Source organism: Paroedura picta, chromosome 6 (assembly GCF_049243985.1).
Source record: "Paroedura picta isolate Pp20150507F chromosome 6, Ppicta_v3.0, whole genome shotgun sequence".
Lineage (NCBI taxonomy): Eukaryota > Metazoa > Chordata > Lepidosauria > Squamata > Gekkonidae > Paroedura > Paroedura picta.
In genome coordinates, this window is record NC_135374.1 from 99037566 (window position 1) to 99064383 (window position 26818).

A 26818-nucleotide genomic window follows, 5' to 3' on the forward strand; every position below is an offset into this window, starting at 1 on the left:
CCAATTTGTCAAGCCACATCGATGGCGTTGGTAAGCCTGGTACTTTCCAGTTCTTTGCTATAACCAATCTCGCTGCCGTCGTTGCATACATATCTATATGTAATTGTTGATGAAGTCTTGTTTCAATGTGACCGGACAGGCGTGCATGCACAAGAAGGCTTATATCCAGAATTAAACTTTGTTGGTCTGAAAGATGCCAGTGAATTCAAACTTTGGTTCACTTTGTCAAACTTTTTTCTTAAAATGCAGGTCCTTGAAGACTGTGCATTTCTCTTTTCAACACTAGAGCACATATTAGATTCGTGGGTTCAAAGACCAGGACACTGGGGACTCTCCCACACATTGGGCATCATAGTGTGAAGCCTGCTATATTGCAAAGCGCGAGAAATAATAGTGACTCACTAGCACTCCACACTTCTCGAGCCGTCTCGCATACTTCTGGCCGCTTTCCCAGCTTTAGTCTTGTTGTGCTTTGGCCTGCCTACCAACGTCAATCACTTTGGCCAGCCAATCCCCTACTGGCATGGCTGATTGACAGATGAACTTCCAGCGATCGCAGTTTTTTAAAAAATAATTAAATAAGACTAATTGGTTTAAATGCCTATCTGAATCTTCATAGAGGCACAGACAATCTCAGTTTGCCTATTCGTTGTTCCAGGCTGTTCTCCATTTTCAAAAAACTTTCCGTCTCACGGAAGAAGGGAGAGGAGGCAGGTGCAAGAGCGGGACACTGGAGGTGGATGTACTGCTTCTTCGCCTCCATACCTTTCTTTCGCTGGTGGCCTGCAAAAGAAAGCACTTTAAGTTTGGTGGGGGAAAGTGCTGGGGGAAAGTGCTTTAAGTTTGGTGAATTTATGCAATTCCCCAACTAGTGCTTTAAAATGGCAGAACTAGCAAGCAGTTTTCTGGCCAGACGTGGGAGGTTTGCGATATCACGCGGGGTGGCCAGAATATAGCGTCTTCACAAGGTAAGCATTTCACTATATTTATTGTGTGCAGAAAAGCTCTGGGAGTTCATTTCACCTCTTTATAGAGATCTCAGCATGATGGTACAAACAGGCAAAACATGAACCAAAGAAACCCACAACCAACCCCAACTTGTATACAGAAGCCCCACAATAGATCTTCCCCACAGTGCACACTATTGGTCAGTTTCACTTTAAACTGATTGGATCTGGCAAGGTGGGTTTGGCCACACATTGGTCAATTACAGTGCAAGCTTGGTCCTGGCAGAACTACAGACACAACAATACACATCTCCTTTGTTTAGTGTTATAAACTGAAGCAAAGCTATACCTACTCACTAGTACAAGACCACTATCAGTCTTCTTTCCATAATTTGCGGGATTTGACTGTGACTCAAACATACTAATGAAAAGTAGCCATTTAAAAATGATCAGTGGGAATATGGAACCGTCAGCCCAATGCCTTTTACTTGGAGTGTTGTGTTTATCTTCTTGTTTTTGTAAGCCACCTTGAATATTCCTCAGCTAGGAAGCCAGGATATTCATTCCCCAAATTCAATCAGCCAATTAGATAATCTTTTAAATATTTGTGCCCACGCCATTTACATCTTCAAAAATAGCACCTGACGTTCCAGACAGGCCACTGCAGACGCAACAGGCATTGCTCATGGGCCGCTTCCCTCCCCTTCCTTATGAGTAAACACTTCAAAGTTCCTTAACGAAAACACCTTGTTTCAGAAAGGCTAGAGAAATAAGTCCTATTTATGAGAAGAGACAACTATGCGAGCGCATGGGCCGGCGACCGCCGAAGACTCCGCCTCGCTGGACCATCTGCTCCTCTGCCGCCCGCCAAGGACGCCTCTCCATCACCCGCAGCGTGACCTGCTCAGAGTGGCCCTGGGGGGGGGCGTGGAAGGCATTTCCGCTCTCGACTGGCCACGCCCTCCCGTGGCCATTGGGAGACCCAATGATGGGACGCGGGGAGGAGTAAGGGCGGAGGTAGAAGGGCGGCTGCACAGGTAGCGCTCAGAACCAATCAGGGGCCGCCGAAGAGAAACAAGTTCGGTGGAGTCTCTAAAAGAACCGGGGGGGAGAGAGAACGGGCGTTCGAGCCACGCCCCATTCTTTCCCCTTCCTCGCCGGACCAATCAGCTCGCGGGACTCCTCTCTCCCTCTTTCCCCCCTCCCTTCCCGCGTGCCAGTGTTTGGGCTCGGGGCGCGCGCGCTGAAGGGAGGGGCCACCTGACAGAGGAGGCAGCGCGAGCCGGGCCGGCGCCAAGACCCGGCTGCGGCGACGCTCCAGCGACTGACGGACCGGTGGCTGCGCTGTGTTGCCCGCGTGGAGGGGGATGGGCGCTCGCCACCACCACCACCACCGCCGCCGCCAGGCAGCGCCCTGAAGAGCCGCCGTGCCCTGCTGCGCGCGGAGGGGGAGCGATGATGCCGCTGCAGTCGCCGTCGGCCCCCGCCGAGACCCGCAAGTTCACGCGGGCGCTGAGCAAGCCCGGCACGGCCGCCGAGTTGCGGCAAAGCGTCTCCGAGGTGGTGCGAGGCTCCGTCCTGGTGGTGAGTGGCAGGGAGGGGGCACACCTGGCTGGGGGCGGGGAGGGCTTGGCGTTGCCGTCGTGCTGGGCTCCTGCTGCCCTTGCAGAGGGAGCAGGGGGGACCTCCTGCCTCCCCCCCCCCAAACCCATCAATCGTGAACTCCGTCCTCCTCCCAGACCCCCAAGCCACACATGCCTGCCTTTAAGGGAGTTTTGCCTCCCCCAAAGGGATGTCGCTTGGAAGCAGCCCCAGCCCCTAAGCCCTTTCCCTCGAAAGACACCCCCCCCCCCCCATGGCATTTAGGGGGAATTAAGGCTGCGTTGCCTGAAATCGAGCAGAAGGACCGGGAGGGAAAGGCGACGGGGCTGTTTGGCTTGCTATTGTGGTTGTTTCTTGCGTGGCGCGCCCCGTAAACTTCCCTCCCTTGCCATTGCCAAAGTTTGCTTTCAGGATTTTTGCGCGGGAGGGAGGGAGGGAGGGAGGGAGGAAGGGGCGTTTGGCAGGGGGCGGAGCGAAGGCCACGCCTGAGTGCGGGTGGGCTTTCCCCCTGGCTTCAGGGGATCTCTCCCCTCTACGCCTGGGCAGGCTTCCCGTCGCTCTTCCTGCTTCCCTTTCCCTGGATCGGGATACTGAAAGGCACGGGAGTGGGGAGGGAGGTGGTCGCCTTCCATCTGCTGCATCTGGCCCCAGTCGTGGGCTTTTCCCTCCTCCGCTGTAAAAACTTCCGTCCATTCACAGCGAGTCCCGCCCTCGCTTCCTTCCCGGAGATGTCTACGGATGAATGAGTTGCTGGAAGCTCGGATGGGGATTTCAGGTTACCTTGGCATTAAAGGTAACAGTGTTGCAGGAAGTGGCTGTCCATTGTATGGACGCAAGAGCACACATACCTAAGGGAAGCCTAACATATTGTTGATTGAGGGATGTAGTGCTTAGCAAACACATTGGTATCAGGGTCATGGTTTGGTTAATATCCGGTTTTCCTTGAAATCTGGCTATATATATTCTTGTCACCAGCTCTGTCAGTCTGTTATATGATTGTGCCCTGGTATCTCTTGGGGTTTGGGCAGCCAAGTCTATTTAGACGGAACATTTAAAGGAAGACAAATTACATCTTATTTGTTTGGCATTTAAGTGTTGCTGCCCAGTGACCCCTTCAGACTTGGAATAAAAGCCTTAATTCTCAGTAAGAATAGCGTATTCCGCACATAACCCTTCCAATGACATTTTCTGTGGTTTATGAGGAATAGAAATATTATATTTTTGGCAGGCTTCATATTCCATGCTTAGCTAATTCATTACAACTGTGAATGTATTCTCAAGAGTTTCTCTTTAATTAATTCAAAGTACTGTCAACTTTAACTCCTTTAGCATTTGCATTTACAAATTATTTGAATAACAATCCACCCTAATTCTTTTGATCACAGTATTCCAGGCGATTCTGTTAATGATAATTAGTGTCTGCATTTAGTAATTAAAGTTTGGGGAAATCTTAGAATTTGATATTAGTAACTAAGAATCTTGCCATGTTTCTAACCTAATGTATTCTAACTTTTGACATTTTGATTATGTCTTGAAAATTTTATAGTGGTTTTCATCCTTGTCTGGGTGTCATGGGGTCACAAGCTGCCCATCAAATAACTGTCTTCTCAGCTGAACTATCATGGAACCAGTGGAGTGTAATATTCTGGCTAGATTTCAAAGGAACTACTTTTGTGTTGAGTGCAATATGAGCTCCATGTCACTTCTTCTACAGAACCTTTTTATTTACCTACCTACATTCTTTCTATGTGATTTCATTGTATATCTTACAGCTGCATAATAGTTCTTACTATCATTTTATACCCATTGCATAGGGTCACCACTATTTCAGCCATACCTCCCTCTGTTTTAAAATTAACATGGCTGTATCATTTATTGATGTTGCACAAAGAGCTGCATTCACTGCAATAATAGCAAGCCATACCTGAAATACCACATTAGATGTAGGTTGTTGCCTGCTAACTGCTTGTTCTTCAGATTTGTACCGGTGTCCTTGGTCAGTTTTTTCCCTAAATGTCCTTTGGCTCTTTGGTTCAAATTAATTTTGAAATAACCTGTTGCCTCTCAAGTTTCTGTCAAACTTTTCATCTCGGTCACTTGGCACAACTCTGAAGCTGGCTTTGACTATAGAACTCAAAATAGATTAAGTTTTCCCTAAAAGTTTAAGGGATGTGTCTGAGGAGGTCTCTCCCATGTTTATGCTGCTTTGTCTATCCACCTTGATTGTAGTCTCTGTACCTTGCTTGGTCACTGTTCTTTTAAATTAATTGGGGCTTATCAGATGATCCCTACTGATCATTCATGTTTTGGTTTGTTCAGATTGTGTAGTACTGTTGGCTAAGGATATTGGGAAAACAGCAACAGTTGCTGGTTATACTTCTGTTTACTCTTAGAATTGTCCTGTAAACAAGAATTCTCTGCAGATGCTTCTTAATATTCTTAATAATATGTCCAAAGCTTAGTTTAAACATTAATATTTCCTTTCATAATAAGAGCTATGGTGTGTGGTGTCACTTTTTTGCTGTGTGCATGCGTGTGTGTGTTTACACCCAAAGAAATCTGAGCGGCCTAAATGTACACATGAGTGAATGAATGAATTGACCGTATAAATGTTAAATGCTTGTAGCACTTATAAAATTTAGCACTGTAAAAGATGTTAATAGGTACAGAATATGGAAGTAATGATGGAAAAGTCAGCAGCTTGCGTTATGCTTTATAAACACACTCCTGGCTGCTATTGCACATCCCCTTTTAAAAAAAAACCCTCCCCAAGTTTCAGGGGCTTTTTTGGTGTGCTACAGTTCAACATTCTGCTGCATTTGTGCCTTGGCTTCCTACAGTGATGGGTCAAATGTCAAGTATCCTGTGTGCTGGGGTAAAATTTGGCATTTTCCAGTGTTTCTGATAATTAGGGCTATATGGGACTGTGTGTGTCCCAGAAAATATTACAAAGATTACAAAAATATGTTGAAGTTAATTGGCTGTTTAGTTTTAGCAGGTTTGCAGAACTGATTAAGAAGTGGAATTGGGAATAACTTTCCTGGACAAGCTTTTATTTCCCAGCTTAGTTTAAATGATACTATTTTAGCATGCTTTGAACCTGGTCACCTTCATTTGTCTATGTTGTGTCAACTGAAATGACACATATCAATGTTGATTGTCCTGGACCTATCTATGGCCTTGGATGCTTTGGTATCTTCTGGACTGCCTGTTTAGGATTTGAATGAAAGGTTTAGCGTTGCATTGATTCTGTTCCTTGAAAGACAGCACCTTGAAGAGCGCTGGAGAACTTTTGTTTGGCTCCTTGGTGTATGGGTGCATCACACTTCAGTTTTGTTCTCTGTGTTCATCATCTCTATAAATCTGCTTAAACCAGTGGTTCTCAACCTGGGGGTCGGGACCCCTTTGAGGGTCAAACAATCCTTTCACAGGGGTCACAGCAGGGCAAGCAGCTTGGCAGAGGGGGCTCCGCCACTGTTGCCGCTTCTCCTGAAGGTGCCCGCGAATTTGTAACCAATTTGTAACCAATCATGAACAATGGATCTTCATGCCATTGGTCAGTTTTGGTTTAATTTCTGTGAAAGAATACTTGCATCATTTTATGGTTGGAGGTCACCACAACATGAGGAACGGTATTAAAGGGTCGCACCATTAGGAAGGTTGGGAACCACTAGTGTAGACACATCATCCAAAGATTTTGAGAACAGGTCCAGTATGCCAATGATGTATATTTCTCTCTTTCCTATCTAGGGAGGTGGTAAAAATATTAAGTTAGTGTCTGAAACATTGATAGACTAAAGGTAAAGGTATCCCCTGTGCAAGCACTGGGTCATATCTGACCCTCTACCGTTTTCATGACAGACTCAATACGGGGTGGTTTGCCAGTGCTGGGTACTCATTTTACCGACCTCGGAAGGATGGAAGGCTGAGTCAACCTTGAGCCAGCTGCTGGGATTAAACTCCCAGCCTCATGGGCAGAGCTTTCAGACTGCATGTCTGCTGCCTTACCACTCTGTGCCACAAGAGGCTCTAATGATAGACTAGATGAGGATAAATAAACTGGAACTTAATCTAGACAGGATACATGTGCTGTAGGTCTGGGAATATGTATTATCAGTTCTGGGTGGCATAACCCTTTCCCTGTAATACCAGGTATGCTTTTTAAAGAAAATCTACAATTTTAGTCATGTGTATCTTCTCTCCAGCAACAAGAAGGTTAACTAGCTGTTCTACTGAGCAGCCTGGTACCATAGCCAAAATTGGACCAATTACATTCTTTTTAACTCTCATAGTAATTGTTAGACAACATCATATGAGATACATTCTCTTGCACCACAAGGATATAATTGATTGTTCTAAGGTATGCGCTTATTAGTGAACCTCGAGAATTGCTAATGGCAAAACATTACAAAGACGCTCCTATGTTTTGGAATATTTAATAGCTTTCACATTCTTAAGTACTGGAAATTTTAGATCTGTATCACAAAACCTTTGTTTGAGTAATGCCTGTGCTTTAAAAAAAAACACTAAATGGTTTAGCCTTGGCCCTACAACTGTGTTTCTTTCATGCTTTATTCACTTGCTTCCTCTACTGCTAGTACTTTTGGTTGGTGTAAGAGCTCCTTGAAAAACACAATCCCTGCAGAAGCAGACATGGTAGTGTCAGAAGAAGCAAGCTTCCACAGTGGCCAGAAAGAAGCATGAAGGAAATAAGAGTCATAGGCAATATAAATTTTAAAACCCCAAAATTTAATTTATTTATACTCTGCTTTCTCCTCATTGGAGACCCAAAGCAGTTAATATCATTCTTCTCTCCTCCTATTTTATCCTCACAACCCTGTGAGGTAGTTTAGGCTGAGAGAGTGTGGTTGTCCCAGGGTCACCCAATGAGTTTCTATAGTATGGTATAAGTGGGGCTTCGAACCTGGTTCTCTCAGATACTCGTCTGGGTCTCCATATAAAATAAAATATACAAGCTCGGCATAACTGTTTGAAGTTTTAATGAGCAATAATTAGAAGCCCTGTTGCCTTCAGGTCTGTGCAGCTGTTCCGGATGATTTTGCTGGAGTGTGCCATTGATTCTCCTCATTGATATAAATACAGCTCATCTGCTTGGAATGGATTCACAGTGATGATGGTTCCTTTAAGGATGGGTGGGGGAATCCTGGGTATATAAAAAACTTATCTTGTCACCTAGGTAAAATATTCAGATCTGAGTAATGTAAGCACCGACATATTTGAAAAGTGTCCCCCCCTGTGCTGACCTCTGTAGTTATAGCCTCATTAGGCTGCTGTTGATATGAAATATTACAAATGTTTCAAATCAATTCTACTGGAATAATAAAGTTAATTTTGTATGCTGTTGTCTCTCTAGATTTTGTGGACCCCTGGCGGTCCGCAGGAGCTCTGAAGTAGTGTGGTATGGGGGTGGGGCGTCTGGGCTGCACTACTCTTCGTTCCGGCCTACATGAGCCAGAGCCACTATAATAGTAGTAGAGGTGGGGGGAGGGAGAAAAAGGAGGGCTAAGGGTGTAGGTAGTGATGTGATTTCTGGGGCCTTGGCTAGCTGGCATCACTTCCGGAGCTCATCAAAGTCTGAAAAATTATTTTAGGGGCTCCTCCACGGTCAAAAGATTGGAAAAGGCTGCTCTAGACCAGGGGTAGTCAAACTGCGGCCCTCCAGATGTCCATGGACTACAACTCCCAGGAGCCCTTGCCAGCATTCATATTATTAATAAATTACAGGTTTGTTAGAATGGCTTCAGGTAGTCTTCATTACCTTTATGTCATGAAAATGGCTTGACCTGTAACATGAATCCCGCTGACGTAGTGCGCAGTTCCAGTCAGTCACATAAAACATTTGTAGGGAGAACAAAAGAAGTTTATGAATGTATGTTTAAAAAAGCATTAGGTGTATGACAGACATACACTAGACTAGACTTGTTTCCCTTATCACTTAATTGTTTGCCAACATTGCTCTTCATTGCAGTGAGTTTAAACTTGCCAAGTTTTTGCTGTCTAGCCAAGTTCATTCTGGCACAGATCAGGAGAGCATTACTGAGGAGCCCCAGGAAGGCACTTGATTATAGCAAATATGTATGGCAATAACTAGCAGGTGACCTGAAATTTCAATTAGGTTTCCTATAGTTTGAAATATATATTATATTATTACATATTATATTAATTTTATTTATATACTGCCCTTCCTAAGGCTCAGGGTGGTTTACATAAAAGAGGAACGATATAGATAACTCAGTATTCATAACAATAATACAGTGATAACAGCAAACAGAATAGTGGAACGATAGAACATTAGAATAAAGGGAATGATAGAATGGTATCTAGAATGATAGAATCATTCCATAGAATGATAGAACAATGGGGAAACCATTAAATCAGTGCATACTGATGACCCAGTGGGTTGAACGGATCTGCAGTGGTTGCCATAGGCGGGGAGGCTCAGGGGCCAATGGGAAGTGGTTGTTCAGGTTGACCTCAACCAAATGCTTGGCGGAAGAGCTCTGTTTTGTAGGCCCTGCAGAACTGTTTGAGTTCCATTAGGGCCCTGATCTCCTCTGGGAACTTGTTCTACCACGTGGGTGCCAGGATGGAGAAATCTCTGGCCCTGGTTGACATCAGGTGAGCTTCCTTGTGGCCAGGGATCATCAGAAAGTTGGAGGTGATGGAGTGTAAGGCATGCCCACCTGGGCCCCCTCCCCACCTCCTCCAGGCCCATCATTGCCATTTGAGAAGGGGGAGCAGGTTGACAAGACAATATATGGTCTTGCCTGCAAAACGGAGCTCTAACACCAGATCTATGGTTGAGGCTGGAGTCGGCGAGGTAGATCAATGCCCCTCTTCCCTGGTTATGAGTAGTACATCATTGACCTCCTTCCTCACCCCTCTTGTAGTGGGGGATGGGTGGGGGGGTTTCCGCCATGTTGGGATTTTTATGTCTTTTAACAGGATTTTTAATGGGATTTTATAAGACTTTGTAACCCGCCAGGTGGTGGAGAATAAATTTGTGTTTTTATATTTGTATTTATTGTATTTATATACCACCCTCCCCGAAGGTTCAGGGCGGTTTACATGAAGCAACAAAATAGTACAGGTAACATCATTCAAATAACAGTAAGGTGGTAACAACAACAATAACATTTACATAATAACAATAACAACAATAACATTAAATGAAGGTGAAACTGCAAGAGCCTTAGCTCAACTCGTACTGAGACCCAGGGGTTGGGTGGATTTGTTAACAGTCATGGTAGGAGAGGAGGGCTTGGGGGCCAATTGGAAGTGATGGACAGGTTGACCTCAACCAAATGCCTGGTGGAGGAGCTCCCTTTTGCAGCCCCTATGGAACTGCTTTAGTTCTGTCAGGATCAAATAATCAGGATCAAAAAATCAAATAATAATAAGAAGAACAACAACAATAATAAAATATCACCTGATAACAAATTTAAAAAATATATAATAAGAACTAATTAACTATCAGCCATTTGAGAAACTTTTCCAGGGTCATCAAGAAACCCCAGAATTTCATGAAACCCTGGTTGACAAAGCCTGCCGTAGTAATTCAGTTGTTCAGTCAGTTGCTCCTTTCTCTGAATAAGGCCTTGAGCAGGAATCTGTTATCCTGATGCATAGCTTCTCTGCTTCCTATAATCCTGTATCTGAATGTAGGTGTAAAATCTTCTGTGAAGGCCAGAACAGCCAGGGTGAACAGATCTCCAAGCAGGCAAACTTTTCCATTCCCAAGGGGAAGGAGAAGATGGAATCATGGTATATAGTGTGGCAACCAGTAAAACATGATTCCAGCTTACAATTTGTATAAAAACCTGCAAGCACAGTGTGAGAGATGACATTTGGTTCAGCACTTAACATTTCTTCTTATAAGCCCCTGCCCAGTTTTAATTATTTAAAGCTCTGCATTTCCCCAAAGGGTATGTTGAATAAACACTCATATCTGTATATCTGTATCTCCCTTTCCTGGTTCAATCAGGCACCTGGGACAAGGCATAGACCAAAAATAGTCCAGTATCAAAGCATAGATATTCAAAAGTCCAGGTGTCAAACCAGAAGGGCATACCCAGAGAGCATAAAGCAGGTCACAGTCCAAAAAGTCAAAGTACACAAGGGTTTTAAACAAGTTGATTCCACACTGGATGTCCCTTTTCTATCTGCTTTTATCAGGAGTCATTTAAGGTTGGAGCACAGTTGTTCTCTCTTGCCCCAGCAGAATGGACCAGAACCAATGGGATGAAATTAATTCAAAAGAAATTCCGTCTAAACATCAGGAAGAAGGTCCTGCCAGTTAGAGCGGTTTCTCAGTGGAACAGGCTTCCTCGGGAGGTGGTGGATTCTCCATCTTTGGAAATTTTTAAACAGAGGCTGAATAGCCATCTGGCAGAAAGGCTGATTCTGTGAAGGTTCAAGGGGGTGGAAGGTTACAGTGAATGAGCAATAGGGTTGTGAGTGTCCTGCATAGTGCAGGGGTTGGTCTAGATGACCCAGGAGGTCCCTTCCAACTCTTTATTTTATAAGATCCTATGATTCTAAGGTGCAAGTCCTCAATGGCTGATCAGCTTACGGGGCTATCAGTCCTGATCCTGCAATGATTCCAGCTCATAGGCAGTGGTTGGCCATTGCTGGGCTGCCAGTTGTACACTTGAGTGTTGCTCCTGCACCTTTCTCCGTGCCCTACTTTTCTCATGCTTCAAGACCTCTGGCAACCCGTAGGATGAGGCCAGCAGCTTCCAGGTCTCTGCTTCAGCTTCCAAACCTAGGCCGCAGAATTGAGGGCATGGTATGCTGACTTCAGCCTGAGACTCCCTGTTTGCACCTGGTAGAATCTCTTTTGTTTGTGGGTCTTCCTGCCACATCTGAGGGCTGAGGCCAACTTCTTCCATCACTTCCTCATCTGAGAAGGTGATGGCAGGCAGTTAAGCCCACATCAGTCTCAGTTAGAAGAAGAAGAAGAGTTGGTTCTTATATGCCACTTTTCTCTACCCTAAGGAGTTTCAAAGCGGCTCACATTCGCCTTCCCTTTCCTCTCCCCACAACAGACACCCTGTGAGGTGGGTGAGGCTGAGAGAGCCCTGATATTACTGCTCGGTCAGAACAGCTTTATCAGTGCTGTGGTGAGCCCAAGGTCACCCAGCTGGTTGCATGTGGGGGAGCACGGAATCAAACCTGGCTCGCCAGATTAGAAGTCCACTCTCCTAAACACTACACCAACCACGACACTTTGTCTCGGTCCTAGCATTGATAAAGCAGTAATATCATTTGTAGAATGAGGCCACAAAGTTTAAATACTTTGTTGAACATTCAGTTGGACATTTTGCATGGATAATTCAGGAAGCTTAGGAATTGTAGAGATGTTTGAAGTGTGAATTAAATTTCCTTCTATGCAATGTTTACCTCTTAAGTTTCAGAATCAGACCTGTGCCTTATTTGAACAACAACTACTTCTAATATTCCACCTTAAGGATAAATGCCGGGATGGGAGTTGGAATACAAAGGGCATCATTCTGTTTGCTTCTTGTATTACGCACTTGTCTGAATCTGATGGAAATCATGTAACTATGAAAACAAAAGCGTGGGAATATTTGCACTCAATGCACTGTGAGTTGCTAGCCCTTATAATTCTAAGACCTCATTTTACTGTTCTATTGGAATATGATATTTCGAGTATAGTTAATTACATTCTGTTTTATAATGAGAGGCAAGACTTTTTAAGCCCATCTGAGTATGTGCTATTTTTTTCCCAGTGTACCACAAGCAATGTAGAATAGTACAATCCTAAACAATCCCATCCTCCAAAGCAGATTGATTTTAGTGGTTTTAGAAGAGTGTTACTCTGTGCAGCATTGCTCTGGAAATTATTCCTTTCCTGCTTTAAATCCAGGGCTGGATTAAGGCACACTGAGAACCTAAACTGTGTAAAGTTTAAGAGGCCCCATAGGATTACCAAAAATAGTAATTTTTAGTTATTCTGTTTGTATTCAGAGGTCCTTCATAATCTACATTCCTAAACTATAGTTTACTTTGCTTGTGTATAACCCCAGTTCTGTTTAAATCAATGTTTTATTGCAATGGAACAGCTGGATTGTACATCCAGCTATAATGTGTATTGAATTTGTTCAGCGTCACTGGCACCACAAAGAGTTACCTTGGGTAAGGGCTTATATGTAGGTCAAAGCATCTAAGTCAGCTTAGTTCCAGAACTGAGAAAGACTAGATGTCTCTAGGCAGTACGACCTGCAGAAACAATAAAAGCACATTGTCTTTTAGAAGGCCTTACTTTTGAAGACTAATCTTAATCCCTAGTGGCCCAGATCCAATTTCTTCTTGGAGAGTAGACCTTGTATCCTTTGTCCCTTTATCTGGAACGAAAAGATATTGTGAATTTTATTCTTCTGCTGCAGATCCTTCAGCCACTAAGGCTAACCTTGGAGCATTACTGTTCACCAGGTTCTGGGGATAGTGGGAAATAAAAGTTACTGACTCTGAAATACGTCATCTGTGCCACTTAATATTTCTGATAAGGGCTTGGAGGAGGAGCTTGTCTCATGGCTTAAGTGCCACCCACTCAGGGCAGAAGTCCCACCCCTGAGTGCCTCCTCTTCCAACCAGCTTGCTTGTCCAGTGGCTAGTCAGTCGCCTTCCGTCCCCCATCCTTGACCATCCACTCTTCCTTCCACTTCCCTCTGAGGCTGGGAGGCTGCAGATAGCTGCCCTTGCCAGTGAGTTCCCTGCAGAATGTCCAGGTTCTGGGGGAAGGGGAGGCCATTCTCAGAGTTCTTTCACCCCACTGCCCCAGTCTAGCACCCATTGTATTCCTGAATGCAACGGGCTTTGCCCCTAGTCAAATAATACTTTGTACAATGAGTAATGTGCAGGTCTTTGTAAGGATTTCTGTATGCCTTGTTTGTGAGCACCCTATCTGCTGTACAGATGCATTCTGAGTCAAGGCTTTGGAGATAATACATGCAGTAAAGAAGCTCATACATAATCAAAATATCAAGATCTCCATCTTCCTAGTCCACATCAGATATTCTGTTCCAGGATCTTGAAGTACAGGCACGTACACTTCTCATCCTTCCACTAAAGAGAGAGCCAGTTTGGTGTAGTGGTTAGGAGTGTGGACTTCTAATCTGACATGTCGGGTTCGATTCTGTACTCCCCCACATGCAGCCATCTGGGTGACCTTGGGCTCCACACGGCACTGATAAAACTGTTCTGACCGAGCAGTGATATCAGGGCTCTCTCAGCCTCACTGGGTGTCTGTTGTGGGGTGAATATAAGCCGCTTTGAGCCTCCTTCAGGTAGAGAAAAGCAGCATATAAGAACCAACTCTTCTTCCTTCTAAATGCTATCAATTGCATCTTGTTGCCCAGTTCAGTGACATATTTGTAGAGCGATTCTGCATTCCTTGGAAACTTGTTGGTCTGTGAGAAATAATGTTGGTGTAACTCACATTTTCGTGCTTTTGGGGGAGACCTTTCCTATACATTCTGAGAACCTCTTGTGGCGCAGAGTGTTAAGGCATCAGAAATGTTGTCTGAAAGATCTGCCCATGAGGCTGGGAGTTCAATCCCTTCCATCCTTCCGAGGTTGGTAAAATGAGTACCCAGCTTGCTGGGGGGTAAACGGTAATGACTGGGGAAGGCACTGGCCTTAGTGTCATGTTGAGTAAGCAGCTTTGTTTTTAAATTAAAAGGCTTTAAAGATAAAGGGAGGAAGCCAACCAGGCACGAGGGGGTTGTCCTCAGTACTGTGTAGAGTGTTTCCTATATGATGATCTCTGCAGTATAGACATTGTGAATGTATACTTGACGTAATGAGCTTCTAGCTCTTGGGGAACAAGCTTGACGCCACATTTGCTGACCTGGAGCAGTAGAGGCTTGCAGCGAAGAAAGGACTTAATAATGCATTAAAGGTAAAGGTATCCCCTGTGCCAGCACCGGGTCATGTCTGACCCTTGGGATGACGCCCTCCAGCGTTTTCATGGCAGACTCAATATGGGGTGGTTTGCCAGTGCCTTCCCCAGTGATTACCGTTTACCCCCCAGCAAGCTGGGTACTCATTTTACCGACCTCGGAAGGATGGAAAGCTGAGTCAACCTTGAGCCACCTGCTGGGATCGAACTCCCAGCCTCGTGGGCAAAGCTTTCAGACTGCATGTCTGCTGCCTTACCACTCTGGGCTACAAGAGGTTCTTAATAATGCATTATTTTTGTTTCAAAAACTAGTTAACACTTGCAGTAAAGGGGCATCCAGTCTACAGTGTGAATATTTGACATCATTGAACAAAATCCAGGTTACCTACTATTCAGAAGGAAATTCATCCACTATGGAGGAAAACTTGTATTTCTAAAATGAATGGCAGGGCAGTAGAGTTTCAGCAAAATACACTTTCAGCTATACCTATCTCAGATACTTCTATATTGTCCTCTGTGTTGCCTGGAACATTTCAGTACTTGAAAGTAGCAATATTTTTCCAAGTTTTACCTATATACAAACTTTATTTACTTCATTTGTATTCCTTCGCCCCAGTAGAACCTTAAGCAGCTTATATTGTTCTCGTCTTCTCCATTTTCAAGGTAGTTTAGGCTGAAAATGCGTGACTATGTTAATTCAAGTCTTGGCAACTCTTAGGTACCAGCTTGCCATGACATCTAGAAATTTCATTCTGGCACCAGTATTAGAAAATGTGATCATAATACAAAACCATGCAGACTGAAAAATGAACCTGGCTTCTGAATTTTTGAGCTGGCTCTTAGAGTAATTTTTTTAAAGCCCTGTATTACATTATTACAATCCCACATATTTTAAATTGTCTTATAGTACTTCTGCTTTGTTAATACAGTGCTAATACTATTGCTGGATGTTACCCAGTGTGTTCAGTGGAACATGTATGAACTTCCTTGTCTGTATGAACAGGACTCCGATTTAAGTCTGCCTCCAATAATTTTTTTTTTTTAGAGATTCTGTATAGTCTAGCACAGTGGTCCCCAACCTTTTTATCACTGGGGACTGGTCAACGCTTGACAATTTTACTGAGGTCCGGGGGGGAGGGGGTAGTCTTTTGCCAAGGGACGTCGCCGCTGCCACCTGAGCCCCTGATCCACTTGCTTTCTTGCCTGCACCCCTGACTTCCCGCCGCCCGCTGGGGGGCACTGCCAGCAGCAGCTGCGCAGTGCCACGGCGAGGGGAAGCCCCAGCCATGGTGGCTGCTGGAAAGCACCCAAGGTAAGCCAGCAGCAGAGTGGCAGGGCAGCCCCCGAAGCAGCAGCCAGGAAGGAGGACGAGAAGGAGCCACGGCCTGGTACCGACTGATCCACGGACCGGGGGTCGGGGACCACTGGTCTAGCAGACTGTTCTGGATCTGGCAAAGGCAATCTGATCAGGTGCTGACCAAAAGAGTAGGAAGAGATGCCAGCAAAATGAAGACATATCTATCTTGGCAACAACAATGAAAAGAAGAGGAACAATGACACTTTATAGTGTCATTATGAATGGTCTAGAGCAGTGGTCCCCAACCTTTTTCAGGCTGGGGACCAGCGGCAGCAGGGAGGCCGATTGCCGCGCATCCGCATTTTCAGCCGCGCATGCGCATGGTGCACGCATGGTCCTGCTTCCCTCTCCCCCCCTCCCACAGTAAGAAGCTTGCCGGGCCGCAAGCTTGCGGCCTGGGAAGTTTTTTACTGCGGGGGGCGGGGAGAGGGAGCTGTGCCGTGCCGCGGCCCGGTGGTTGGGGACCACCTGTCTAGAGCAGTGGTCCCCAACCTTTTTATCACCGGGGACCGATCAACGCTTGACAATTTTACTGAGGCCCAGGGGGGTAGTTTTTAGCTGAGGGATGTTGCCGCCACCTGAGCCGAGGAGGAGCCCCAGCCATGGCGGCCGCTGGAGAGCACTAAAGGTGAGCTGGCGGCAGAGAGGCAGGGCAGCCCCCAAGGCAGCAGCTGGGGAGTAGGACAAGGAGGAGCCGCGGCCCAGTACCGACTGATCCATTGACTGGTACCGGTCCCCCAACCGGGGGTTGGGGACCACTGGTCTAGAGATTTGTTAGGATAGAAACAAGCAGTAATTTGCACATAAGGACAAGCCTGGGTTATTCTTAGGCTCATTCTGTGCTTTGGTTTCTGACTGAATATATTCCGGTTTGGGGAGTTATCACTGAAATCAGCTTTGGGCTGATCCTGCGTTGAGCAGGGGGTTGGACTAGATGGCCCGTATGGCCCCTTCCAACTCTATGATTCTATGATTTTATGATTCTAAATCACAGTTCATTTTGATTCTGTATTGAAGCTTTTTCCCTTCAAGTGGGTTGCAAGGCTAGCTCAATCTCATCAGATCTTAAAAACTAAGCAGGATCAGCCTTGTTTAGTGCTTGGATGGAAGACTATTAAGGAAGGCTAGAGCTGTTGTCTGAGGGAGGCAATGATAAACTACCACTGAATGTTTCTTGCCTTTGAAACCCTGTGGGGTCACCATAAATTGTCTGTGACTTGATGGCAAAAAAAAAAGTCAAGGGACTTGATCAGTTTATTTAAAGTTTATTTAAAGTTTAATCCTAGTTTGTAAATTAGAAATAGTCTTTGATTTATTTAAAGAACCTCGGGAAATAATGAGTTACAGTTAGACCAAAGACTTTGTAAACCAAGAGACCTAGTTCACAGGACAGGGGAGGCGGGAAAGTAGTACATAACCCCAAGCATAAACCGAACTCATTCTTGTAAAAACAAATAGAAGATAGTTTGTGACCTCTAAATGCAGTGTAATTTACACTCGTGCCTTTTAGTGGCAGCATAATATAACAAGATCTATTTTGTGGTTTATTGACATTCCTTGTCTGTCTTTCTGATTACATTATAATTATATGCAGTTAGCCAGTTATTAAAATATAACACTTTTAGCTGTGGCGTGTGCCCAGGATACACATTAAATGACTCAAAATTATGTGGTCCAGCCACTAGATGGAGTAATATATTTGTGTTTTTGATAGAATGCCTTATACTTTGAAAACGAGCTGCAAGTTTTGTGTTCTTAGACATTAATATGAAATATTTATCCTCTGACAACTATTTTTCAAGTGATATATGCAATGTTTTATTTAGGTATTTGCATCATAAACTAAACCATTGGCGCATATTCTAATAGCAACTAGCACTGTAAATCCAGTAACAGCTATGAGCTATACAAATATGTACCTTCTACGTAGTACGACTTTTTCATCTTCATGTACATGCAATGTCATAATAGAAAAGTTTTTAATTTTGAAGTTAAATTTTCAATCATAATCATCATATATTCTCATAGCAATTCATAGTCTTATTGGCAAATACTAAATCTGTGGTTCAGGCTACACTAACAAAAAGTGGGTTTTTCAGCAAACTTGGGGGAATCCCTAGGCTTGCAGAAAAGTCTGATAACTGAAGAAGGAAGAGAGGCTAAATTCTCATCCACCCACCCCAGTCGCAAGTGCATTGTCTGTATAATTGCAAACTAATAATCTAATCGCTGAGTGGAGAAGCTGGGATCAGGTTGCTCCTTTCTCTGGGGGAGCCACTTTGGCTAAGCTGGAGTTGGGTGGGCTGTTGAGAGGAGAGGTGCTTTTGAGGCAACAGAGATCAGGTTGGGCAAGATCAGATTGGGCAGAATGGGATATGCTACTGACACAGAAAAACTGTGGTTGGCTGGGATGGGAGGAATCGCCCCTTGCAATTCTTGTGGGTCCCCACTTGTATTTCTGTAATTATAACATAATCCGCACTGTGGGGAAGGGGGTCTGTTCTCCCCCAAACACACACACTTTGCTATTTTAACTTCACATCTAGTGGGAAGAACCCTACAAAATTTGCTAGCTGTTTTGTCATGTTTTGGTTGGACATGGCCATGGGGTAGTAGCCTGGGTAGATAATCCCCTGAATCTCCATGGGATTACATTTTATTGTTTTCTTTTCTAACAATCCCAATAAAGGTATTGAATTTGAATCTCCATGAATACAGTATACACAGAAACCTTTATTGTCATTTAACATGAATCCAATAAAATGCCCCCTTCCCTCCAAATGCTTGGGCTACAGAAGGTAACTGTGATTTTTATTTACATGGCTGCAATGCTCTTTGGTTTTATGTGCAAACAAATTAAGATGAATTAGGTGTAAGGACTGTTCCATTGTTTGTATAGTTTATCCTAGTGCCTGGGATATTTCAGATTCCTGGGCTGTAGCAAGAATGTTGAGCATGGAGAAAGAAACTACAGAGGGAGACTATAATGATGAGCAGACAGAGAAGGGGATGCAAGGAGATGATCTTAAGAGTATGGTGACATGACTCTGACATTTTCATATACTATTTGCATACAAAAACAATAATACACATTTCCCTATCACTTATTCTATCACTTATCTTGCCTGCCAGCTGTCGAGAGGCAGCTTGGTGTAGTGGTTAGGAGTGTGGACTTCTAATCTGGCGAGCCAGGTTTGATTCCACGCTCCCCCACGTGCAACCAGCTGGGTGACCTTGGGCTCATCACCGCACTGATAAAGCTGTTCTGACCGAGCAGTGATATCAGGGCTCTCTCAGTCTCACCTAACTCACAGGGTGTCTGTTGTGGGGAGAGGAAAGGGAAGGCGACTGTAAGCCGTTTTGAGACTCCTTTGGGTAGAGAAAAGTGGCATATAGGAACCAACTCTTCTTCTTCAGTAATATCAGGACTCTCTCAGTCTCACCCACCTCACAGGGTGTCTGTTGTGGGGAGAGGAAAGGGAAGGCGACTGTAAGCCACTTTGAGACTCCTTTGGGTAGAAAAGCAGCATATAAGAACCAACACTTCTTCTGCTTGTGCTTACTGTGGAATAACCTGCCTTGTATTTGCTTTTGAAGCAGTGTTTGTTAATCCACTGACCCTAATTGTTTTGTAAAAAACAACAAACACTATACATTGAATGGAATGATGAGGCTTACAATGGCTGTCATTGTGTCTGTAGAATGGTTTCAACTCAGCAAATATTCAGCCATATCTATTGTCTCACAACATCCATTGAGAGCCAGCATAGTGTAGTGGTAAAGAGCACTCTAATCTGTATAACTCGGTTTTATTCTACACTCCTCCACATGAAGCCAGCAGGTTGACCTTGGGTCAGTAACAGTTTTCTCAGAGCTATCTCAGCCCCACCTACCTCACTGGGTGTCAGTGGTGGGGAGAGGAAGGGAAGGCAATTATAAGCCACTTTGAGACTCCTTCGGGTATTGAAAAGTATGATATTAAAACCAACTCTTAGGGGCTTTCCGCACAAGGACCAATTTTGCTGAATGTTTTCAGTATGCAGAAACACTATATTAAATAGTGGAATTTTGTCATTCCACATATCTTTAATTATAGTGGAATATTGAAGTCCCAGTAGAGTTGTATTCATTCCCCACTGGTTTCCGGTCTCGCTGGAATTGCAACAAAGGAAGCCATGTTTTTCCACGCTTCTTCCCGGCCCTGGCCGTCAATCCAACAGAACAGCCAATGAACTATTGTGTTTGTGCTCCTGAAAAGCCCCTTTCCCTTTAAAAACTATTTTTTAAAAAGCCGAAAACACCAGTAGCAACAAATATGTGTTCATTCGTAGCAACGAATATGTGTTCATTCATTGTTTCAGAAAGACCTTTTTTGCTGACGTAGGAGCTGGCGCTTAATCGTTTACACGCTCTTCAAATAAAAAAAAAAATCTCCCCCCCCCACGGGCGCGATTTGTGGCCGAAATTACGGCCAGTGTTGAACAGGGGGCTGTATTGTGCTTGGGAACTTTAAATACACTAGTAGGGAGCTTTGTTTTTCTGTTAATCACTTCTGTGGAGAGACTTTAGCTGGAGAAGCCTCGCTCATTCGTTGCTTTCGCCGGTCTAAGGAAAAAAAATGGCAATCACGTCACCGGAAACTTGGGGGCGAGAGTGAGGGAGGGACATTCTTTCTACCGCTACATTGAGAACGCACATGTCTTTTTCGGATGTGTTGCAGGTGGTTCTCAAGAGTCTAGCGTTTTTTTTAGGGGGAATCCACTTTTCTGGATTTCCTGAAAAGCGCTACAACGAAGCGATTTTTGTGGGAGTGTTGCAGATTGTGTATGACGTCATGCAGAACACTGAATTAATAGCGTTTACCAAAGGTAAGACTTCTGCTACATTTAAGTTTTGCGTAATGGCCCTTATATTTGTCAATTATGAAAGGAAGATGGTGGCCTATAATTTTGTGTCAGTATGTATTTATCACACATTCTGCAGTCAAGATCTATTAGCCCCCTTCTTAGATAGTATCAATGAGAAGGGTATGAAATTTCAGTGTGCTAGTACGCATTTTTGCGTTTGCAGGCTCTGTGCGTACCATCAGCATTTCCTCCCCAAAAGTAAAACTGGACAAAATAGGAAGAGGAAGAATATACTAGAAAGAATAGTATCAAATGATGGTAATATTAGTCACAAGTACCAGAAAATAGGAACTGCTTTTGGTAACAGTTGTAACATAGGTGAAAAAGAAAAGAAAGAAAAGATTGGTGCAGGAATAAAGCAAAGTTTACAGAAGAAGGAGCAACAGAGCAAAGCACTATAAAAATTTGTGTTGCAATGAGTAAGAAATAAGCTGGGAGGAAAACAGAATCTTACTATCTTGGTTTTTGAAGTTTTGGGCTGTGGGGGGAGGTGTTGATATTATGAACTGCCTCCCAGATCCCTCCACAGTGGATTTTGTGTGTTCTTGTTCTCTCTCTCTCTCTCTCTCTCTCTCTCTGTCCATCCATCCATCCCTATCTATCTTATAACACAGAGACATACACACACAAAGAAAGAGAACGAATATGTCAGTTGTTTACCTTCTGCTTAAGGGGAAAATCCTCCAGTGCTCTACGAAATTCCCACAACCTCTGTCAATCAAAGAATAGGTAGATTCAGGTAGGTAGCTGTGTTGGTCTGAAGCAGTAACCAAAGTCCAGTGGCATGTTTAAAACTAACAAGTTTAATTCCATTGCCTTGGCTTGTCTTCTGCTTGTGTAGGGCAGGGAGAGGGTGTTCTGTCTTTTTTGCCTTGACTGATTTTCACTAACCAAAATTGAGCTCTTCATTTTGGTGTTGCCTCATAAAAATTCACTTTCCCCTCATTCTAAAATGCGAATAGTGGACAGGGGGTGCCTGTTTTGATCCCAGAAACCAAGGAGATTTGAATGGTAGCCCATTTTCTCTGCTCCCTGTGCACCCCAAGGCAAACGGTTGCTGCAAGACCCTGCAGTGTGTTTTTTTACAGAAGTACATAATCTTTCTTGTGTCCGAATAATCTTCAGTGTTGTAATTCCTATTTTATTTTGATCCTGGTTATATGTGTGCAGCACTTAATATTCTTCTTTTCCATATTACGAATGTCAATCAATCAATATTTATTTACGGTCATTCAGACCAAAATTCAAATACATGCAATTAAAAACTAAGACTAATGTAATACTAAATAGGCACACAGGCACTTATTCCAAAAAGAATGTAAAATCTTCAATATTTAAAATGATGTGTTAGTGAGTACAAGGGTTATAAACAATTTTTGAAAAAGAAAACTTACATGGAGAATGTTTTGCTTTTCCAATAAAGGTGCCTGTATTGTAGTCATTCCTCGGAACTTTTAATCCCATTTTTAGAATTAAATGGTTACAGTAAGGAAACTTAATAGTGTACATGAGTGTTACATATTTAGTAACCAAGTATTTTTAATATTTACATTCATAGTTGTAGTTTGATTCTAATTTCCATTGGCCATGCTGGGAATAATTTTCTAAGTTTAATTTTTTGTTGTTTCGGAAAGCTACATCAAAGATCAAACCACAAAAAAATTAAACCTAGAAAATTATTCCCAGCATGGCCAGTGGGATTTATATCAGTAATTAGAATCAAACCACAACTATGAATGCAAATATGAAAGAATATTTAGATATGTTTTATCTTTCACTCAGCTAATGATTGCGGGGGGCCGTGAAAAGAATATTGACAATTTTGTGCTCTCTGGTGGTTTTCTACAGGCATACGTGAGCTTTTTTGAAGTAGACTTGTGCAGTACCATGTGTAAAGTGTTTCCATAGCAGCAGTAGGCGGGACATTTCTCTTGAATTTTGATTGGGGTGCAAGCTTCCTTGTCAGGTTTTTTCAATGCAGTACTAAAAAAAAAAGAACATTTAGGTCAAGCATCGAAACATCGTCTACTGGTACGAATTCCAAGCTAAGCACTCTGGCAGAGGGTTTTTTTTTTCTTATAGCAGATGAGGATTCTTTGTGCCTGGCAGCAGAAACAGAAGCAGCATCTTTGCTTGAATCTTTGGTAGCATTTGAGGATGGAACCAAGGCGATTTCTTTGACAGCGTTCCTTTCAGTCTATGTGTATTGGCATTTTAGAAAGCATCCTATTGAGGAGGCTGTTCTCTAAGGTGTGGCTCATGTTGGAAACCTCCTGAATTTTTGTCACTCGGCTAAGATTGCAGCGCAGTGGCTGATGGCATCTAATTTCAGTGGATCCTAGCTGCCAGAATTGGAGAAGATTGTGGAGAAAACGATCCCTGTGAGACGAAAATATTCAGTTTGCTAGAAATGCAATTTTAAATGCATTTGGAATGGGTTGCACTACTAGCGTGATTCTCTTCAAAGGTATTCGTACAGTCATTGAAAGAAACTGTTCATACATTTGCAAATATCAAGGAGAGAATAATGCTTTGGAATATACAGTGCCTACTTTGATGAAAGAAGACTCCGGAATACTGATCCATTCATTCCTGGTAAATGCTGATTTGTTTTGTGAATATAATTTAACTGGTTTAATGTGGTTGTGTTGTTATCCAGTGTTGCTGAAACTACCCAACCCACAATCTCTTCTATTAGCACTATAAATTCTTTCAGAATGGATATAGCCTTTAAGTGCTACTGCTCTTGTTTCATTAAAGATAGTATTTGTAGAAAACATCAAGTGGCGTCTATGTAGATATGCTTAAAATATTTATAGCAACCTTTCTGGTTTTGTATTATTCAAATCGTATCTCGAGATGCAGTCACTGCTGAACTAAACTACAATTTGGAGCCAAATGCGTGGAAAGCACCCAGGTTTTGTTAATTTTTTGCATATAATACACAAGGAATCGTCTTAAGTAATGGGGCTTATTTCCAAGAAAATCTTCTCATTGTTGGTGCCTAAATGTATGGACAACAAGCAAAATGCACGGCGGGGGGGGGGGGGGGGTACTTAGTGGAGCTGTTCCTGGTTCTTATATTTATATCCAGATACTTTGTAGGTAGAAGGTAGTTGATTAATTGGACAGATAGGTGCTGATTAGCAACTATTAGGATATAGTTATGCTTATTTTTATCAGGCCTATTGTAATTGTACCTTACATATGTGGGAAATATCTTAGCTGATATGAGCTATTTGCTCAGAAGTCTTGTGTGCATGAGTAGATGTGAACTTTTTTTTTTTAAGTGTTTAAGGTAGAATACAATACTACAAATTCTAGTTCCCTTTTGTTCATAAGTGTAACTGTGAACCAAGATTATGTTTGCCCAGAAACATTTTACTGTCTTTTAATATACAGTCTTTGATCAGAGCATTTCCTTTTGGCATGTACCTTCCTTTAAGTCTTTGTTAGAGTTATTGGCAGTTGGGTACTTCATTAATCCTTTAGAGATTCATTTTTTTGGTTTTCCACATCGCAATTAAAGCAGTAAGCAAATTTGAAGTTAGGAACATTTTCAGCACTTACAGTACAGCAAATAATGATCAAGCTCAATGAACCAGTAAAAAATAAGAGATTATGATGTATCAGTGAATGACCTTTGATCAGTATTGGATATTGGCCAGCTTAAAATGCCAGTGTCTGTTATTCATAATTTAAAAGTTATACATGCCATTTGTATAGGTCACTGATTCTATATACCGTATTTGCCGGCGTATAAGACGACTGGGCGTATAAGACGACCCCCAACATTTCCACTCAAAATCTAGAGTTTGTTACATGAAGTGCACCTGGCGTATAGGACGACCCCCCCCCCCTTGGAGGCATGTTTTTCAGGGGGGAAAAGCAGTCTTATACACCAGCAAATACTGTATATATTTTAAATTAAGTACAGACGCACATATAGCCTTGTTTTTCCCTGCCGCTATAGAAACTTGCAGGTAGGAGAGTGAGATTGTCAGCACACCCAGAGAAAGGTCTTCTGGCTGTGCACTAAAGAGAATAAAATCATCACTATTCCACTTAGGGTTGTGTACTTGTGCCTAGTAATCTTGAGAGTTTTGTGGGTGCAGCATGGGAAGTGGTGACATTCCTTGACAACGAGGTTACTTCAGTGATTGACAAGGGTGCAATTACAGCCCTCAAGTCAGATTCACCAACTTTTGGGTTCTATTCCAGATACTTTGCTATAGATGAAAAAGGAGGAGATAAGAGACCAATTTTGAACTTCTGCTCCTTATACAACTACATCCATGTGCCAAGGCTCAGAATATTATCCTTGCTTAAGGTTCTTCCCCTGCTGTAGAAGAACCTGTGGTTCATTGTGATTGACCTCAAGGATGCTTGCTTTCACATTACCATGCACCCAGGGTCATCACAAAATGCACGTCAGTTGTAGTAGTCCATTTGAGGCTCCAAGGCTGCTCCATATACCCATATTTAGATTATTGGATAATCATTGCAGATTCACCTTCTGCCCTCCCAGCCAACTTAGACTGCGTCTTGCCCACCCTGACTAGCCTCAGATTCCTTAAGAGAAGTCTAAGCTTCATCCCATGTAATGGGTTCATAGGTATCCACATTAATATGGTTAAGGGTATTGCATTGCTTCTCTTGCAAAGGGCCAAATATATCCATAATTATACCACTAACCTGCAGTTTTCTGTGGCAGAGATTCCAAACGTCTAAGATGATGGTCTCGACCATATGTACGTCACATTAGACTAACATATCTTCTTAGGGTCTGCATCCTGTGATTTTGAGATTTCCATGTATGCCTTGTTGATAGGATGGAGTTCATATTGTGGTGGAAACATCACCTAGGGCAGTGGTCCCCAACCTTTTTATCACCGGGGACCACTCAACGCTTGACAATTTTACTGAGGCCCGGTGGGGGGTAGTTTACTCCTCTACTCTCAACCACTGCCCTAATGCTCTCTGATCGCTATGGTAATGTTTAAACATCCCTTCAAAATAAGATACAGACACGCCACAACAGTGAACATAAGGAACATTTTATTTTCATGGAAATTTTAACTCATGACAATGACAAATCAATGGGAACCCTGAGCTTGTTTCTCTGCAACGAGATAGTCCCATCTGGGAGTGATGGGAGACAATGACACCCGAAGTGGATTGTAAAGGGCCGAGGGGGATGAAGTAAAAGGCTGGGGGGGGGGGGAGAAGGCGTCCTTTGCGGCCCACCTCCAATTAGTCGAAGGACCACATGTGGTCCGCAGCCCACAGGTTGGGGATTGCTAACCTAAGGTACTAGGAAGGATATTAGTATTAAATTTAATTGCACTCTGACATACTAGAACTTAGAGCTGTTAAGCACGTCCTTCTTTTGCAGACACGATTCAAGGCCATTCAGTTCTGCTGGTCAAATATCTCAACAAGCAAGAGGGTACAAGAGGGTACGAAATCATTCAGGTTATGCCAAGAAGGAAGCAGAATATGGCAATGGACAATATGCCACAATGTAGATCTCTCAACTATCCACATAGTGGGAAGCCAAATCAATACTCATTTGTATGTACAGTGCTTAAATTTTTGCTACCTGGGTGACAGAGTCCAGATCGGTCTGAAATGACAACTGGGGTCATGTAAAAAAAAAAAAGTGGTATTTTACAGGTTTGGGCATGTAAAAGCCCCCACAATAGATATTTGCTGATGTTCCCAAATCTCAGGATTGGCATGGCATTTGGATTCAGGATTTTTCAGGTTCCACTATACCCTTTGGGAACCATTCTAGACAATGGTCCCCATCCTTATCCATTGCTGTTCCTTTGTATATTTATGAAACAGCCTAGGGGGTGGGATGTGTCCGGCTATCCAAGTTAGAATAGGGCCAATCAGGGTGCAGCCAGATTTGTCCTGATTGGCCCTGCCCCTGCAGCTCCCGCTCTCCATCCCTGGACTCTAGCCTCTTTGCTCTCAGACACCTCAGTGCCTGGAGCCAGCAACAGGTAAAGGGAGAGGGCCCTGGGCAAAGGGTTGTGGTGGAGGCCTTGCTAAC

General features: G+C 43.4%; 1 protein-coding gene across 14 annotated transcripts in view; it reads left to right on the forward strand.

The window, feature by feature from the left end:
• Nucleotides 1-2117: 2117 nt before the first annotated feature.
• The window catches only part of DOCK9 (dedicator of cytokinesis 9), a 158043-nt gene continuing 133342 nt past the window's right edge, over nt 2118-26818 (forward strand). For 4 of the 14 annotated variants that reach the window (XM_077343835.1, XM_077343836.1, XM_077343840.1 and 1 more), the window contains exon 1: nt 22758-23352. In XM_077343835.1, the coding sequence (XP_077199950.1) occupies nt 23191-23352 (162 nt within the window). In that variant the 5' untranslated portion in view covers nt 22758-23190. Of the gene's footprint in view, nt 2532-22757; nt 23353-26818 lie in introns of those variants that run through there. The other 10 variants (XM_077343830.1, XM_077343842.1, XM_077343839.1 and 7 more) reach the window with 4 other exon arrangements.